At 45.6% G+C, this 19,450-nt stretch overlaps 1 protein-coding gene across 1 annotated transcript in view; it reads right to left on the bottom strand.

Annotated features, from left to right (window-relative positions):
* LOC115195524 (ras-responsive element-binding protein 1-like) overlaps window positions 1–19,450 on the bottom strand; it is a 77,565-nt gene that overhangs the window by 4,566 nt on the left and 53,549 nt on the right. The window contains 7 exon segments of the mRNA XM_029755437.1: window positions 1–1,044; window positions 1,047–1,091; window positions 2,020–2,209; window positions 7,570–7,712; window positions 7,807–7,951; window positions 15,402–15,565; window positions 18,469–18,558. Coding sequence (XP_029611297.1) covers window positions 1–1,044; window positions 1,047–1,091; window positions 2,020–2,209; window positions 7,570–7,712; window positions 7,807–7,951; window positions 15,402–15,565; window positions 18,469–18,558 — 1,821 coding nt within the window.

The following is a 19,450-nucleotide window of genomic DNA, read 5'->3' as shown; positions in this document are numbered from 1 at the left end:
TATGCCCAGGTGGAAGCGCATGTGCGCCTGCAGCACCCCGGAAAAGGCAAACACCTGGTCACAGAAACGGCAGGGGTAGGATGCCTTAGCACCCCCGCGGTTGGCCCCTCCTGACCCCTTCTTTCCCCCACCCGCCTGGCCCTCCTCTTGTTTGATCTGCAGCTCCGTCAAGTCGTTGGGCATGTGGGCGTCGCCCATGCAGTCCGCCTCCATCTGCATCTTCTCCAGGGAGGCCTGGCTGCCCGAGGAAGAGGAGGATGATGATGATGATGATGAAGACTCTTGGGGCATATTGAGCAGCTGGCTGGGTGGCGGGGGCAGACTGGGGCTGATGCAGCCCAGGGAAGCCTGCTGGGTACTCTGGAGCGGCGGCGGCGTGGAGGCAGCCAGGCTGGAGCGCGGTGCCACCATAGGCTTTGGCTTCAGCGGGGGCATGGGCTTGCAGCTGGCCGCCTGGCCGGACACTCCCTGGTGCGGGGCCTTGGCCAGTGTCGGCAGGAGGCCCATCTGACCGGGGGCGGCCAAGGCCACCTTCAGGATTTTCTGGATGTCAGCCAGCTCAATCAGGCCAGCCTCGCCACAGACGGGCTTGACAGCAGTGCCACCGTCCGGCTGGAAGAGGAAGCCGTGGGGAAGGGCTGCAGGGAGAGCAGGCTGAGGGCCTCCCTCTGGACAGGCCCTGCAGGGACGAAGCAGCCACCAAGCCCAGGCCGCCCAGAAATCCAGAAGCTGTGGAAGCTGCCTCTTGGGGCAGGGTGGAGTCCGGAGGCTCCACCTGGATGACCCGGATACTGTCCAGCTGGGCTTGACGGACCTCATCCTCAGAAGGCTGAGGCTTGACCTGGGAAATGTGCTGCAGACCCAGGGATTTCCAGGAAGCTGGCCTGCTGAGGGGGCGGGGTTGTCGGCTTTCTCCTGGACCGCAGGGGTCTCTTGGCCGCCCCCTACGGGCGACGGCTGCTGCTGATGATGAATGGTGGTCTTGTGCAGGTCTAGGGCCGAGTGTAGGGGGAAGGCCTTGTCACAGGCATCGCACACAAAGCGGGGTGGAACTTGCTGGTGGACCGGCGGAGATTGGTCTCACACCAGACCTGTTGGAGAGACAGACAGACAGATGAGGTTAGAGTGTGGAAGAGCAGACTGAGGCCTTGTGTGCAGTGGTGGAAAAAGTCCCTAATTGTCATACTTGAGTAAAAGTAAAGATACCTTAAAAGAAAATGACTCAAATAAAGTGAAAGTCACCCAGTAAAATACTACTTGAGTAAGAGTCTAAAGTATTTGGTTTTAAATGTACTTAAGTATAAAAAGTAAAAGTATAAATAATTTCAAATTCCTTTTATTAAGCAAACCAGACGGCACGATTTTCTTTTTTTACGGATAGCTAGGGGCACACTTCAACATTCAGACATAATTTACAAACAAAGCATGTGTTTAGTGAGTTCACCAGATCAGAGGCAGTAGGGATGACCAGGGATGTTCTCTTGATAAGTGTGTGAATTAGACAATTTTCCTGTCCTGCTAAGCATTCAAAATGTAACGAGTACTTTTGGGTGTCAGGAAAAATGCATGGAGTAAAAAGTACACTATTATGCATGGAGTAAAAGTTGTCAAATATGAATAGTAAACTAGTACTTTAAAGTATTTTTACTTAAGTACTTTACACCACTGCTTGTGTGAGAGATGACCAACATACTAGTCGTATCAGTTTCATAATCATATGAATTAGTCGTATCGGTTTCATAATCATATGAATTAGTCGTATCAGTTTCATAATCATATTAATTAGTCGTATCAGTTTCATAATCATATTAATTAGTCGTATCAGTTTCATAATCATATTAATTAGTCGTATCAGTTTCATAATCATATTAATTAGTAGCATCAGTTTCATAATCATATGAATTAGTCGTATCGGTTTCATAATCATATTAATTAGTAGTATCAGTTTCATTATATGAATTAGTCGTATCAGTAGCATTGTGAGCATCAGCAACATTATTCCATAACTTGACCTCTGACCTGGGCGATGTGGGAAAACTTGCGGCAGGAGAAGTCGATAAAGGCCAGGTCGTTGAAGCCAGAGGGGATGGAGGGGTTGTTCTGGATGAAGGGCCGTCCGCCGGGGTCCGTGGGCATCTTCTTGTGGATGCCGGCGTTGTGCCGCAGCAGGCCGCGGTGGGTCCGAAAGGAGAGGCAGCACAGGTCACACCTAGAGACAAGACACAGAAATATGATGATATATAATACAGGGATTTTTACTATGTTGTAGTGCTGTGTTGTAGTTGGGTGTAAGAACACACTTAAATCAAATCATGTGTAAATTAAATCATGTGTGTGGATAACTCCCAGCACGTCCTGTGGCAGTGATGAAGCGGACGTCGTTAGGCGCTGAGAGGGACAGCTGCTCAGTGTCTCCTAGGGCCGGCCCTCTTATCGGCCATCCTGTGACGAGGTGCCCGAGGGGATTACACACAGCTTTATCAAGACGTGCGCATGGAGACACACACACACACACACATCTAAGGCTGGACCCACTCATCCAGCCCCAGTGGTCTAGTGCTATTGTTTTAGGTGAGGGAGTGCAAAAAATATGTAAATGAGGTCATAATTTCCTCAATCAAAGTTTGTACCGACAGATGTAGCCTATTGGATAGCCATACAGGACTCCACATCCTGTGGCAGGAGAGCTGCCGTCCTATAGGGTTTCACTCCAACCCCAGTTGTAACTAACCTGATTCAGCTTACCATCCAGCTAATTATTACAATGAAAACCTAATAGTAGCTCTCCAGGAACAGGGTTGGGAGATAGGGGTGTCCTGACATGGCCATAATAATATTTGTAATCGTATCTGTAAATTCACAGTTGATACTCGTGATCCGGAAAAAAATTAAATGATTTAATATGCCTAAGTAGATGTTGACAAAATGCCTCCCTGCACATTCTCATTGCAAAAAGCTGCAGATTAGGAGCAGCGCACGGAGGGGTATGTATGTATGTATGTATGTATGTATGTATGTATGTATGTATGTATGCATGTATGCATGTATGCATGTATGTCTGCAGCGGGCAGCCAAGTTTGCGGTCACTCAGTCAGATAACGCATCAGTATTTCATCTATTTTCCCTACCCTGCCACACTTGTTCGAATATTATGCACATTGATAGCTTAATATTAAACGTCCTAGCCATATGATTTATCATAGTAACAGGCAGCAGCAATCTAAATGATCAGACCAAAAACATGTGAGGAAAACTGATCATGTGAAATGATGAAGCAAGTGGATGGAGTAATACAGCTTCACTCTACCCAATTAGAACAGCAGGCTCAACGGACAGCCTGCCCTTCTCTTTACAGACAGACAAACTAGCCAGTTGAGTAATTTAGACCATGTAGAACCTCACACGACTGACTGATATGAGAAAGACGCGTGTTGTCACCTGAAAATGGATTTTTTTCCAATCACAGATAATTACAAAAAATACTCAGATCATAAACCGTATCCAGAAAATTGCCCTTTTCCGTTGCGATATTCGTTTGTCCGACTACTCGGCACAACCCTGTTATAGAATTGAAAAGCCCTGTTATAAAATTGCCAATCACAACATCTGCCTATGCCCACACATTGTCTGAAGAAATGTTGATATTTTTAATACCCTCAAACACCAAGTTAGGCATACCTAAGTTCAAAATAGGCCATCATCACTGTCAATCATGAATGATAATTCAGCTTTTACTGGTGAATGTAAGTCGCTCTGGACAAGCTTGTCTGCTAAATTACTAAAATTTGAAAATAAATTGTGAAATGTGAAACTGCATGCCAATCATTTGATTGATCTCAATCAGTTCATGGGAATAGCCTACGCATTTCCATCTTCTTTAGTTAGAGCAGATGGTGTTAAACCTATTAACCTTGTATTTTTCTTCAATCAAAGCATATATCCTGCCTAGTGGCTCTGTTGAGTTTTGGCGCATGCACATTTTTTGGGGGGCTATTCAGCTTCAGCCAACCATCTTAAAATCTCATCAGACATGAGGTGTTTTGGTCAGTAACGTCATAGTATGCTATTATATTCAGTTCTGTTATGTAAAATACAAATGAATTGTTATGTGATCTTGGAAAACATTGATTCGGCTTTGATCTAACTTTACTAAACAAGCACCATTGTGAGATGTGATATTATCATCATCATAAATAAAAGATTAACAACAATAAGTGATCAGTAGGATATTAGGTGTAGGCAACAGATCTTAATAAGTATTATAAATGATTGGAGCGCTAAATAAACTTTGATTTGATTAGCTTGAACAAATGGTTACAATATACAGTGCATTCGGAAAGTATTCAGACATCTTACCCTTTCCAAATTTTGTTACACAGCCTTATTCCAAATGGATTAAATAAATGTTTTTCCTCATGAATCTACATACAATTATTTATTATTATTATTACCTCCAACTTGGCCCAATTCACATTTCCAATTTCTCACCTGACATACCAAGCTAGAAAGGGCCCTGCGTCTCAACCAATAGCCAATATACTCTAAATATCCCAAGCAGGGCTACAGCAATCAGAGAGGGTCAGGCTTTGCGGCGGCCACTCTGGTTTTGATGTCCTTGGCAGAACGGTGTCGCAATAACCAAGTGTTCACATATCGTTCGGGGTTCCACTGCGCAAGAGAGGGTTGGTGAATTTAGATTTTATTTTCAACATTCTGATTGGCCAAAGTTGTCAAGCCTCCAGCGGGCTTTCGTAGTGCACACATGTAGCCTACAGTTCTTCATCATTCCTCCCACTACCAGAGAGAAGACCTACCTCTAGGCTGCTGTAGCCTACAGTTCTTCATCATTCTTCCCACTACCAGAGAGAAGACCTACCTCTAGGCTGCTGTAGCCTACAGTTCTTCATCATTCCTCCCACTACCAGAGAGAAGACCTACCTCTAGGCTGCTGTAGCCTACAGTTCTTCATCATTCCTCCCACTACCAGAGAGAAGACCTACCTCTAGGCTGCTGTAGCCTACAGTTCTTCATCATTCCTCCCACTACCAGAGAGAAGACCTACCTCTAGGCTGCTGTAGCCTACAGTTCTTCATCATTCTTCCCACTACCAGAGAGAAGACCTACCTCTAGGCTGCTGTAGCCTACAGTTCTTCATCATTCTTGCCACTACCAGAGAGAAGACCTACCTCTAGGCTGCTGTAGCCTACAGTTCTTCATCATTCTTCCCACTACCAGAGAGAAGACCTACCTCTAGGCTGCTGTAGCCTACAGTTCTTCATCATTCCTCCCACTACCAGAGAGAAGACCTACCTCTAGGCTGCTGTAGCCTACAGTTCTTCATCATTCCTCCCACTACCAGAGAGAAGACCTACCTCTAGGCTGCTGTAGCCTACAGTTCTTCATCATTCCTCCCACTACCAGAGAGAAGACCTACCTCTAGGCTGCTGTAGCCTACAGTTCTTCATCATTCCTCCCACTACCAGAGAGAAGACCTACCTCTAGGCTGCTGTAGCCTACAGTTCTTCATCATTCCTCCCACTACCAGAGAGAAGACCTACCTCTAGGCTGCTGTAGCCTACAGTTCTTCATCATTCCTCCCACTACCAGAGAGAAGACCTACCTCTAGGCTGCTGTAGCCTACAGTTCTTCATCATTCCTCCCACTACCAGAGAGAAGACCTACCTCTAGGCTGCTGTAGCCTACAGTTCTTTAACATTCTTCCCACTACCAGAGAGAAGACCTACCTCTAGGCTGCTGTAGCCTACAGTTCTTTAACATTCTTCCCACTACCAGAGAGAAGACCTACCTCTAGGCTGCTGTAGCCTACAGTTCTTTAACATTCCTCCCACTACCAGAGAGAAGACCTACCTCTAGGCTGCTGTAGCCTACAGTTCTTTAACATTCTTCCCACTACCAGAGAGAAGACCTACCTCTAGGCTGCTGTAGCCTACAGTTCTTCATCATTCTTGCCACTACCAGAGAGAAGACCTACCTCTAGGCTGCTGTAGCCTACAGTTCTTCATCATTCCTCCCACTACCAGAGAGAAGACCTACCTCTAGGCTGCTGTAGCCTACGTATTTATTTGGTTTGTCATTCTATCGTTTCTCATGGAATTTTTGTGGTAATTAAATATTATTTATTTAGAACGGATCATAATTATTTTCTGTATATTCTCAATTGAAACAGTCCCCCAGCACTACACACCTGCCCAGCCACCCCTCATCCCACACACCCAGCCCCCTCCTACCTTCCCTGTGGTTTCACACCTCTGTGGGTATGTGGTGGGCACTCTGTGTACACATTCATTGCGTATGCCTGTGCGTGCTTGTGTATGCCTGTGAGAAAGACTGTGTTTTTGGTCTCTCACACAGGTCTGCGAGAGCCGTCTAATCTCACAGAGGTTGGCTCAAGCCCAGAGAATTCTGCTGCAACTACAGGGTGTGTGTTTGTGAGTCTGTGTGCGTTTGTGTTTCAAGTTCAAGTTTTATTAGTCGTATGTACGGGATATACACACTATATACCGTCCAACGAAATGCTTAGTTGCAGGTTCCCCCTCGACAACAATAACAAATAAAATATTAGAATACAAAGATAAAGTAAATGGCTCAATAGAATAGAATAAAAATGTTAGCATTAGCATAATACAATATAATAGTGTGTCGTTTCTCAGCTTCTTATCGTGTACACTGAGGTACCCAAGCCAGCCAGTGCAGCCATATCCTATTAACTGTCCCTCTCAACTCTTGTGATTAACTGGGATTAGGGCTAAATTTGCAGCACTTCCTACAATAATCAGATTGCTGCCCAACTCAACTACAGAAAGGCTGCATCTGTCTTCTTTTCAGTTCAGACAAATACATTCCTATGTGAGTTATGCGCGGCTATCCATTCAACCCAAGTTGGGGTTTGAGTTTGGAATTGAGTCGCTATGGTGATCTGGAGATTGTGATTTAACCATGGAAAACCGTTCCCCTCCCCCCTTCCGTTGTCCAGCCAACCGCATCACAACGCCTCCCCTCTTTGACTCATTAACCCCCCAACTCCATCCCTCCCGCCCTTTCCGGGGATAGCCTTCCTGACGACTTTTCCCACTTTTTAGGCCTCAGGGCCTGAAGAGAGGGGGTAAAATTGGCCTTGCAGCACAGTGCTTTGAAGTTAAACTCTGTCAAGTGAAACATTTAGTCTGAAGGTGATTTGATCGGTTTATCCATGATAACAAAGCATTTAAAACAATTTTAAATGAAAATGTCTTCCCAATGAGGAAGAGGCCACAGAGGTGGCCTTTAGCAGTGTGATGGAGAACCAGGTGTTTAGGACCTGGGTGGAGAGAGGGCAGAGGTCATTCAGCCTGTGACCCTAGCATTGACCCCTGACATTGGGGGGGGGGGGGGGCTTTATAACCACTACTGTTACAGGATTTATCACCATACATTCTGTCATTAATTCTAACTGTTGATTTGCTTGAAAGTTTGGTGACAATTTATTAAATCTGTGACATATCAACTACACGCAGAGTGTCAATGTAATGCCACTCTGTGTGCGTGTGTGTGTGTTTTAGGCTCTAGTACCTGAGAGTGGTGTCAGGGTGTGTGTCCATGTGGACTTCCAGGTCGTACTTGCAGCCAAAGGTCTTGAAGCAGATTGGGCATGGCAACACCTCATCATCCCCCCGGCCTGATCCCAGTTCCTCCAACACACTCTCCTCTAGCACCTGGACACACACACACACACACAGGTAACAATAACAATGACTTAACTGGGAATGTAATGCGGTGGAGTGGACTGTTCGTGTGTGTGTGTATTACCTTTTTGTTGGGTGGTTCGTCGCCTCGCTCTGTGTCCTCGTCCATGGCTGACCTCCTCTTGGCGGAGGGGCGGCGTCTCTTGGTGGGCGAGGGGGGGCTAATAGGAATGACGCCGGCTGGGTCTTTGTCGTGGATCTTCATGTGTCTGCAGGGAGGAGAGAAGGAGAAAAGAAAAGACATCAGAACAGAACAAGTAGCCAGATCCCAGATCTGTTTGTGCTTTAAAGCCCACTCCTATAGTCAGGTCCCATTGGCAAGCTATTTGGCATGACAATTCCATTAGGAGTTGGCAGGAGAGCAGAAAAAGACTGGCACCCAGGCTACAACTATGGTCGTTGAGGAAAGGTTTAGCTGAATATCTCCGTGATCCTGTTCATGACATACACCCCCACCCACCCCAGGTCTACCCTGCTAGTAGTATTATACCGCTTTCACATAGGATTTATGATATTTTGCCCGTATATATATATATATATATATATATATATATATATATATATATATATATATATATAATAGATATTTTTTTATATGACCCCTTTACAAACAGACCCATTTTTACCACATTCTTGCCTGCATATGCCTTTTATATTTGGCCCGTGCGCATGTCGGCATGCTGGGGACGAGTGGCAGTAGTGGTGTGAAGATGTGGGTGGGCGTCTATTTTAATAAATCCATTGAGAATATACACCATCAAAAATAAATCCATGGGCTCCCGACTGGCGCAGCGGTCTCAGTCACCGCATCGCAGTGCTAGAGGCGTCACTACAGATCTGGGTTCTATCCCGGGCTGTGTTGCAGCCGGCCGCGACCGGGAGACCCGTGAGACGGCGCACAATTGGCCCAGCATCATCCGGGATAGGGGAGGGTTTGGCCTGCTGGGATGTCCTAGTCCCGTCGCGCTCTAGCGACTCCTTGTGGCGTCCGGGCGCATGTACGCTGACTTCAGGTTGCCAGTTGTTGTGTTTCCTCCAACACATTGGTGCGGCGGGCTTCCGGGTTAACTGAGTAGTGTGTCAAGAAGCTCTATATGGCTTGGCGGGTCATGTTTTGGAGGACGCATGGCTCTCGACCTTTGCCTCTCCCGAGTCCGTATGGGAGTTGAAGCGATGGGATAAAACTGTAACTACCAATTGGATATCACATTTAGGCAGGTCCTAAGAAACCTAAGACTAATCAAATATTTTGAGTTTAATTTGTTACTGGTCTGTACAGCCTATATGGCTGCGGCATGCACATTAAATCAATAGTTATCATGTTCATTAAACAGACAAGACACACTTACCCTGATCACAGTCAACACACATGTTATAATAGGCTAAGAATATTATGAAATATAACACAATAAAAGACAACAAAATGTTTCCCACACAACTTCATGGCAACGTGTGGAACTGCGGTCATATAAAAAAATATATACATTTTGAAACAGAGCCCAAGGCAAGCCCTTGCTGCTTTTCATCATGATTCATCTCTTTCCTACCCTCACTGCCTTGTTAGGGAGCAGGTGTAGGGTCTTACATTGAGAGTATCTTCATCATGACACCTATAGAAAATAACAGCAGTCTATATTTTCCAAATTATTTGAGTCTTATTTGAGTTCATATTTCACAACCTCCACAGGCTTTTGGAGTTGCCTATACACCATCGAGCAAAATAATAGGCCTACTCTTCATTTAGGCCACATTATTGCATTTCTAAATGTTTCTGATCAGTGATAGATGTGATATACCACCTCCACTTATTTGTCCAGCCAGAGAATTAACCAAATATGCAGACAGAGATTCAGTGAAACAAAATCCCATTGGTTGATTAAGACAAGTCACAGGCTTTTGATCGGCAGTAGGCCCAGGTTACTAAGCAACTGAACAACAAAATAATCCACTTGTTAAGCCACATAACATGCAGGCAAAATGTTCTGCCCAGTGCTAATAGATGAGCCAACAGGACTCTATGAAAGGCATAACATCACAGTCCAACACAAAACATATCCCTTGAGAAGTTACAACAAATTCTGCCACCAGAATGGTTTGAAAGGTGCATTACAGTAAAGAGCCTAAAAACAAATGCTGGATTGATGTACACCACTTATTTAATTCCCAGAACTTCAGATCTACTGAAGAGACAGCTTGGAGGGTTGCCAGATTGGGGAGCTGGGCTCAATAATCTCCGCACGCACGCACGCACCAGAGTATGTGAGCGGGGTTGAGCGGTCGGAAATCCCGCTTCTCGCTCACAGAAAAAAAATGCTGTTCCAAATTCCATCCACTCATTAGCATCCCCATTTAAGCAACACTATTTTTGTGACTACCTGAACCTACCATTTGATTTTGAAGTATTGAAACCAAACCATATAATGTTTATGAAAAGTATTTCTTAAAACAACAGGAAAAGGTGTGTGCTCATCATTTCAAATAGGCCACGTCATATTTTAAAACAGCATATCAACACTGTACAGGAGCCTGACATGTAGCCTGAAAAGGAACAAAAATTCATTATTTAGGCCATATTACTAGCCTATTATTTCAAGGCTATAGTCTACAAAGAAATAAATTGTGAAGCACTTGCTTGGGTGTGCTACACACTAGGCTGGCAGGAACACTAAACGCTCAGCATTTAAATAACAGTTTGTTGTATTAAATCATTATAGTCTATTAATTGTGCATATAGTCTGACTAAGTTAGAATGAAATAAAAAGTGCCTTTGAATTCACTTTTAGAAACACAAGTTTGGTCAGAGTCTGTGGCTTCAGGCTCATGTGATAGAGTCTGGAGAGCAGGCCAACAGGGGAGAAGACCCTCTCCGCGCTTGCTCAGGCACTGCGGATGCTGAACACCCTTCGGGCCACTCATGCCAGGCTGTGTAGGGATGCAGAGTTATTTTTTAAATCTATTAGGTAGGCCTAAAGGTTTTCAGGCAAAATAACCTTATCAAAACAGAAATCTCCTTGAAAGAGGTAATATGTCAGGCCTATTGGGCCAAAATCAGTGATAGCCTATTGTATAGAAAATAGAACCAAAATGAAGGAAACTTAAGACATCTGATTTTGAGTTTATAAATACTTTGCTACAATGACACACTTAGTTAGCTACCCACCTCGTTCCTTTCTGTTCGCATGTGCACCTAGTACACCATCATGCTTTCGGGATACGTGTTTTATCAGTTTCTTTATGAAAATATTCATGAATTCCATGACAGTAGCTAAAGAAAGGGGCTATAGCAGCACACAAGTAGACTACAAATGCATGCTGGGCCGGGCATGCCCTGAGCTTGTGAAGTTAAGCACTAGTCAAATTGGGCATGCTCCGCTCTTCGCTCTGATCCAGCTCCGCTCACATACTCTGGCCCGTGAGCACACCAAACACACACACTTGGGAGGAGGGCAGGGAAGGCGGTAATAGTCTAAGTTGCTCAAATTATCCAGCAGGCTCAGCAGGCCCATGTAAGGACCTAACTCCGGGCCAGGGAAAAGGGTCGAGGGTACCATGAAGGGCAGTCATCTCCATCCCTGTAATATTATGTCTATGAAATTTGCCTTCTCTAGTAACGTTTACAGGGGTAGTTCAGCTATTTATTTCTCTATTCATGGAATTCAGATATAGTAATACAGTTGGACATAGAGTATGTTTATTAGTCCTGTGGTGGATGATTGGAACACAAAAAGAATCCTGTTGAGACAGAGTCCTCTGGAAGCATTTGTTGTTCCTGCTGCTAATCTCTCTCTCCCCCTTTCTCCTTCTCCTCCTGTCTCTCCTTCACCTCCTGTCTCTCCTCCTCCTCTCTTCCCCTCCTCCTCCTCTCTTCCCCTCCTCCTCACTACACAACATTCAGCTGTCGGGCTGGAGGGGACAATGTATAGCTGGGGGAGGGGGATAGAGGCAAAGGTGTATGTGACTTGAGTGTGTCCTTCTTAAGCTGATTACATTAGTTTAAACTTTGAGAGGGGGTCACTGATAACGGCAGAGCTAGGAGAAGAGAAACGAATGGGGGGGGCTAAACCATACAGGACTCCTCCCCCCTCTACTCTGTCTGGTGAAAGGTCAAATGCCATCAGTTGATTTAAGGACGTATGTGTGTGTGTGTGTGTGTGCGCGTGTGTGCGTGTGGTGTGTGTGTGAGAAGGGAGGGGGGACAGGAGGACTAAGACCCTGGAAAACACATCAGCACATCCCTGGGGCTAACCCACAGAGCCCTGCATCAGTACATCCCTGACAGGCCTGGCCTAGCACACAGAGCCCTGCATCAGTACATCCCTGACAGGCCTGGCCTAGCACACAGAGCCCTACATCAGTACATCCCTGACAGGCCTGGCCTAGCACACAGAGCCCCGCATCAGTACATCCCTGACAGGCCTGGCCTAGCACACAGAGCCCCGCATCAGTACATCCCTGACAGGCCTGGCCTAGCACACAGAGCCCCGCATCAGTACATCCCTGACAGGCCTGGCCTAGCACACAGAGCCCTGCATCAGTACATCCCTGACAGGCCTGGCCTAGCACACAGAGCCCTGCATCAGTAGTCAGTCATAGGGCCTCTGTGAGTGTACTAACATTTCTGTGTGTGCGCGACTGTGCACCCATACTTCACAAGTTGTCCCTGCGCATCTGCTTGAATAAAGGTGGGTACATTATTGTGCAATTGTGTGGGTGAACTTGTTTGCGAGTAACTTTGATAGTGTGTGTATGCATGGATTTGTACTCTAGCTATATCTGTGTATAAGTGTGTTTGCGTGAGTGTGACTGCGATCGTGTGAGTTTGCGTCAATAAGTGTTTTTCTGTGTAAAACTGTATGTCCGTGGCGTGAGTGTGCACGCCTGTGTGTGTGTGTGTGTGTGTGAGCAACCGTGCGCGCATTCGCCAGCACGAAAGAGGAAAGGTCAGCCAGTGTTGGGTTGGCAGCACAGGTCTCAGCTTTCACTCTGCCGTCAGTGCCTGGTTTAGAAATAGCAGGCAGGCAGCGAGCTGGCCACCCATCTGGGGACCTGACAGACAGCAGCCGCATCCCCTGGACTCTGACCGCTGGCGTCAGCCAATCCCGAGAGAGCTAAGCTGTCATGTCAGCACAGCGTGATTGGATGAAACCAACTTGTCTTTGTGTCACCTCAGCCATCCTCCTAAATTCACCTGCCTAAAAAAACATTTCCCATCAGTCTATCTAGTTGATTGATGGTTTGACTGTCTGTAAATTGCAAAAACACTACTTTCAGGACTGAAGAGGTCATTTTACTGAGGCACTCAGACCTCAAACAACTCAAACAGTATCAACGTTACAACAAAACTCATTATCAAGATACATAAGATGTATTTTTTAATAATTCAAAAAGTAAGCTATTCTTATGGCCAGTCGAGCGAGAGAGAGCGAGACTGGTCTACTACTATTGCTTTAATGTATTGTTATTCTCATGAAAATTTCCACTACTACTATTAATGCCTTATTGCTGTTGGTCCCACCATTTTTTGTTATATGTATACTTTGACAATGTAAGTAACTTGCCATGTCAACAAAGTCTACTGAAGAGAAAGAAAGAAAGAAAGAAAGAGAGAAAGCGAGAGAGAGAAAGCGAGAGAGAAAGCGAGAGAGAGAGAGAGAAAGAGAGAGAGAGAGAGAGAGATCAAACTGACAGCGGGGTTGATGATTCAACAGCTCCCTTCTCATCCAAACTGTAAAAATCCACTGCACCACCACAGTGGGTGGACAGGGGGCACTGTAGCATCAAAATGATGCTGCCTGCTCTTGTGCAATGTCACACCAAGGGCACTTCTCCTTACCATCGCACCTTCTCTATCCCGCTCTTCCCCACCACCCTTTAGTGTTCTCACTGTCTTGTAAAGAGTTAAAGCAGAGTGCCCATCCACTACCCCCTGGCTCAGTCTATTCGCCAAACCCTTCATAGGGTTAGGATGCCTCTCCTTGGCAACAGGCTCACAACAGCAGGCCCCATTTCATGTGATGCTCTGGCAACAAAATGGCTGCTCCCCTGCCAGCCACATGGACAGCTCCATCACATCAGACTAGGGCTGGATAAATTCAGTACCGTGGAACATTCACAAGGAAGGTCGCAGATAGGATGAAGAGAGACCACTCAATTTCTGAATGTTACAACTCGCTGATGTATACACCCCTGTGCTTTGATTTTCTTGCCCCAAAGCATTGCTTCTTTTTGGAGTGTTGAGAAAATGCTGAACAGAATGGTGAAAAATAACACGAATATGCAAAGAAAACAACTTTCTTTTTTTTATGCAACAATCTTAGTATCGTCTAAACAGAATTCAGTGGCATTCTTTAACACTAGAGACCAACACATAAACACACTCTCGTATTCTCTCAGATTGACTCGGCCTACACTCATTCCTTCCTGCCCACACCTCTTCATTCCATACACATGAGGGTGAAAAGATGAACTCTCCAACGATGGAGCAGGCAGACTACTGTCCTGGTGCATCCCTCTCATGCAGATAGATTCAACAGCCAACCGTTTAGATTTTACAACACCACTTTATCAGGATAACTTCAGAAGCTTATGTTGTAGGGCTGGCCAACTCAAAAGGGATGGAGCTTCTCACATCACATCAATTAAACCTCAAGCCCCCAATTCTAACACACACACCCACAATAAAACCCCTAAGAGTGCAGAGAGAGAAGAAGTCGGTATTTAACCCTGCCATCAGTCAAGTATGCTGGGAGCAGATGCCCTAACAGTTGTTGTTGTGTGTGTGTTGAAGTGGGGCAAAGTCATTTTCCTACTTCCTGTACTCTGCTTTGCCTAAACAGCGTCAACACACACACACACACACACACACACACACACACACACACACACACACACACACACACCACACACACACACACACACACACCTTACCCAGAGCATCCCAACCCCCGACAACGCCTATATATTTATCTCTGTACCACAGTCCCCCATCCCCCTCCAGGCAAACGGTCTGCCCTGACCAACGTTAGCGTGTCAGTTCTAAAAGATATAACAAGAGCAAGACATTTTATTTTATTTACAAACAGTATAACATTTTGTAAAAGCAGAATATTTCGGTAATCATTTTTGTAAATGCTTTATCTCCGGGAAAAACTGAGCACTAAAAAGATTTGTTTGTTTACAGATTATTTTGTTTTATAACAACTGCTGGGCTATTCTAAAGGGCGTGTCTGCAGTTAGCGACAGGTACTAACGCTTGGATTTTTGCTGGTTTTATGTGAGCAGTACTCCACATGTGTTTGGGTGGTGCTGCTATCACACCTGGGTAGGGAACCACTTACAGAAAGGCTTAAAGACCAAAGCTTTACTGTTGGTAATACTCTGGGCCTTTCAACGGCATACAATCTTTAAACAGTCCACTACATTTCTTAATGTCCATTTTGTGAGGTGCTGTACAAGCGCACAACATTAGCAATGAGACGTTTTCTTCTAGCCTCTGTGTGATGCGCAAAAATAAAAACAACGCCAAATGCAGAAATCACATCCGCCCCTACCACAATGCCTAAACATTAGTAGGTAGCCCTTTGATACGGAGCGAGGTGGAGAATGAGTTAGTGTGTGTGTGTGTGTGTGTGTGTGTGTGTGTGTGCGCGTGCGTCTGACCTATGCATGTTGCCATTTGTGGTGAAGGTCTGGCCGCAGAAGGAGCACCTGTAGGGCCTCTCTCCGCTGTGCACTAGCATGTGGCGGTCCAGCGAGCTGGCTGAGCTCAGGGCCTTGCCACAGATGCTGCATGAGTGGTCCGTCGCCCCGTTGTCCGAGTTGTGCTGGGAGGGGAGAGACAGCGAAAGAGATATTATTACGACACATTATACATTATTACTTCCATTACTGAATGTCAGAGAGCGAGAGGAAGTAGTAGAAGTAGCAGTAGTAGTAGCGGTAGTAGCAGTAGAAGTAGTGGTAGTAGCAGTAGTAGTGGTAGTAGCAGTAGTAGTAGTAGTGGTAGTAGTGGTAGCAGCAGTAGTAGCGGTAGCAGTAGTAGTAGCGGTAGCAGCAGCAGTAGTATTGGTAGCAGCGGTAGTAGCAGTAGTAGTAGTAGTAGCGGTAGCAGTAGTAGTAGCGGTAGCAGCAGCAGTAGTATTGGTAGCAGCGGTAGTAGCAGTAGTAGTAGTAGTAGCAGCAGCAGCGGTAGTAGTAGCAGCAGCAGTAGTAGCAGTAGCAGTAGCGGTAGTAGTACTAGTAGTGGTGGCAGTAGCAGTAGCAGTAGTAGTACTAGTAGTGGTGGCAATAGTAGTAGCAGTAGTAGCGGTAGCAGTAGTAGTAGCGGTAGTGGTAGTAGCAGTAGTAGCGATAATAGCAGTAGTGGTAGTGGTGGTAATAGCAGTGGCGGTAGTAGCAGCAGTGGTAGTATCAGTAGCGGTTGTATCAGTAGTGGTAGTGGTAGTAGCAGTAGTGGTAGCGGTAGCAGCAGTAGCAGTAGTAGCGGTAGTAGCAGTAGTAGTAGTAGCAGTAGTGGTAGTAGCAGTAGCGGTAGTAGCAGCAATAGTAGGAGCAGTAGCGGTAGTAGCAGTAGCGGTAGTAGCAGCAATAGTAGGAGCAGTAGCGGTAGTAGCAGCAGTAGTAGTAGTAGCAGTAGTGGTAGTAGCAGTAGCGGTAGGAGCAGTAGCGGTAGGAGCAGTAGCGGTAGTAGCAGCAGTAGTAGTAGCAGTAGTAGCAGCAGTAGTAGCAGTAGTGGTAGCGATAGTAGAATTAGTAGCAGCAATAGTAGTGGCCGTAGTAGTAGTGGTAGTAGTAGTAGTAGTAGTAGTAGTAGTAGTAGTAGTAGTAGTAGTAGTAGCAGTAGTGGTATCAGCGGTAGTAGTAGTAGTAGCAGTGGTAGTAGCGGTAGTAGCAGTGGTAGTAGCGGTAGTAGCAGTGGTAGTAGTAGCAGTAGTAGCAGCAGTAGTACCAGTGGTAGCAGCAGTAGTACCAGTGGTAGCAGCAGTAGTACCCGTGGTAGCAGCAGTAGTACCAGTAGTAGCAGCAGTAGTACCAGTGGTAGCAGCAGTAGTACCAGTGGTAGCAGCAGTAGTACCAGTGGTAGCAGCGGTAGTACCAGTGGTAGCAGCGGTAGTACCAGTGGTAGCAGCGGTAGTACCAGTGGTAGTTGTGGTAGTAGCAGTGGTAGCAGCGGTAGTAGTGGTAGCAGCGGTAGTAGCGGTAGTGGTAGTAGCAGTAGCAGTGGTAGTAGCAGTAGCAGTAGTAGTAGTAGCAGCAGTAGTTGTAGTAGCAGCAGTAGTAGTAGCAGTAGCGGTAGTAGTAGCAGTAGTGGTAGTGGAAGCAGTAGTAGTAGCAGTAGTAGTAGCAGTAGTAGCAGCAGTAGTAGCAGCAGTAGCGGTAGTAGTAGCAGTAGTGGTAGTGGAAGCAGAAGTAGTAGTAGTAGTAGTAGCAGTAGTAGCAGCAGTAGCGGTAGTAGTAGCAGTAGTAGCAGTAGTAGCAGTAGTAGCAGTAGTAGTAGCAGTAGTAGTAGCAGTAGTAGCAGTAGCAGTAGTGGAAGCAGAAGTAGTAGTGGTGGTAGTAGGAGTACAAGTAGCAGCAGAAGTAGTAGTAGTAGTAGTAGGAGTAAAAGTAGCAGAAGAAGTCGTAGTGGTGGTGGTAGTAGGAGTACAAGTAGCAGAAGCAGTAGTGGTGGTGGTTGTAGTAGGAGTAGAAGTAGGAGTAGCAGCAGAAGTAGTAGTAGAAGCAGAGGTGGTGGTGGTGGTAGTAGGAGTAGAAGTAGCAGCAGAAGTAATAGTGGTGGTAGTGGTGATGGTTGAAGTAGTAGAAGTAGCAGCAGAAGTAATAGTGGTGGTAGTGGTGATGGTTGAAGTAGTAGAAGTAGCAGCAGAAGTAATAGTGGTGGTAGTGGTGATGGTTGTAGTAGAAGTAGCAGCAGAAGTAATAGTGGTGGTAGTGGTGATGGTTGTAGTAGAAGTAGCAGCAGAAGTAATAGTGGTGGTAGTGGTGATGGTTGAAGTAGTAGGAGTAGCAGCAGAAGTAATAGTGGTGGTAGTGGTGATGGTTGTAGTAGAAGTAGCAGCAGAAGTAATAGTGGTGGTAGTGGTGATGGTTGAAGTAGTAGAAGTAGCAGCAGAAGTAATAGTGGTGGTAGTGGTGATGGTTGAAGTAGTAGAAGTAGCAGCAGAAGTAATAGTGGTGGTAGTGGTGATGGTTGTAGTAGAAGTAGCAGCAGAAGTAATAGTGGTGGTAGTGGTGATGGTTGAAGTAGTAGAAGTAGCAGCAGAAGTAATAGTGGTGGTAGTGGTGATGGTTGTAGTAGAAGTAGCAGCAGAAGTAATAGTGGTGGTAGTGGTGATGGTTGAAGTAGTAGAAGTAGCAGCAGAAGTAATAGTGGTGGTAGTGGTGATGGTTGAAGTAGTAGAAGTAGCAGCAGAAGTAATAGTGGTGGTAGTGGTGATGGTTGTAGTAGAAGTAGCAGCAGAAGTAATAGTGGTGGTAGTGGTGATGGTTGAAGTAGTAGAAGTAGCAGCAGAAGTAATAGTGGTGGTAGTGGTGATGGTTGTAGTAGAAGTAGCAGCAGAAGTAATAGTGGTGGTAGTGGTGATGGTTGAAGTAGTAGGAGTAGCAGCAGAAGTAGAAGCAGAGGTAGTAGTGGTGGTGGTGGTAGTAGGAGTAGAAGTAGCAGCATTAGTAGAAGTAGTAGAGGTAGAAGTAGCAGCAGAAGTAGTAATGGTAATAGTAGTGTTACCTGTCGGATGTGCATAGTGAGCTGGTGCTGGGTCATACAGTCTTTGTCACACAGCGGACAGATGAAATCTGTATTGACGTCTTTGGCTTCCTGTAAAGCAGACAAGAGACCACAAGTTACAACTAATAAGACAGGCAAGATGGGAGCATACTGTGTCAATGGAGGATCTGGGTTATGCGCGTTGGGATTCATCCCATTGACAGATGAGACAAGAACTAACCACTGCGGCTAAATTTGATATTGGAAAGTATAAAGATGCATGAAAATAAAAAAAAATTCAAACTGCAATGTGGATCGCTATGTATGGTAGAAATGGTTAAGCTTTGATCGTTGGGAGAAGTTTGAGAGGGTTGGCTATAGATGGGTTGGCTGACAAAGTCACAAAAACGATGTGCAAGCTTCAAATGGGGCAGATGTCTGTGTGTTGTTGTAATTCTGGATGGCCAGATCGCTAGCAACGATGACAAGGAACTATCATGTGGGGAATCATAAGCGGCTCATTTCAGCTTGTTTCATCTTGTTCTTGACACCATGTCTTGTTTTGAGGCGTTTTAACTGATTTCATGTCAATGCTAATATGGCTCACATTCGCTAGTTAGCTAACCAACAACTTTACCGATGTATTTGAGAAACAATTGCTCATTGTGCAAATTTATGTTTTCAGTAAACATTGGTGACGAAATAGTTAACAATCTAAGCCAATCCCATCTGTTTCGCCCCACAGTTGCGCATTCATCGGTTTTGTTGCTAAACAACCAACCAGTCTATACCATAAAAACACTTGGTCATCGTGGCTTTCATAACTATTGTATAGTTGGGCTGTGGTTGGTGCGGCCTGAAGCACTGATGGCGGCTTCATTCACCATAGGGTCTGCCATCCTATCCTTGTGCATGAGTGGAGGGATATACAGCAATGTCATCATTACTTATATTCTTTTGATAATAAAGACCAGAATGGTCAGGGAAAAATAATATAAGTGAA

Source organism: Salmo trutta, chromosome 6, assembly GCF_901001165.1.
Source record: "Salmo trutta chromosome 6, fSalTru1.1, whole genome shotgun sequence".
NCBI classification, from domain to species: Eukaryota; Metazoa; Chordata; class Actinopteri; order Salmoniformes; family Salmonidae; genus Salmo; species Salmo trutta.
This window is presented reverse-complemented; position numbering and strand designations above follow the sequence as displayed.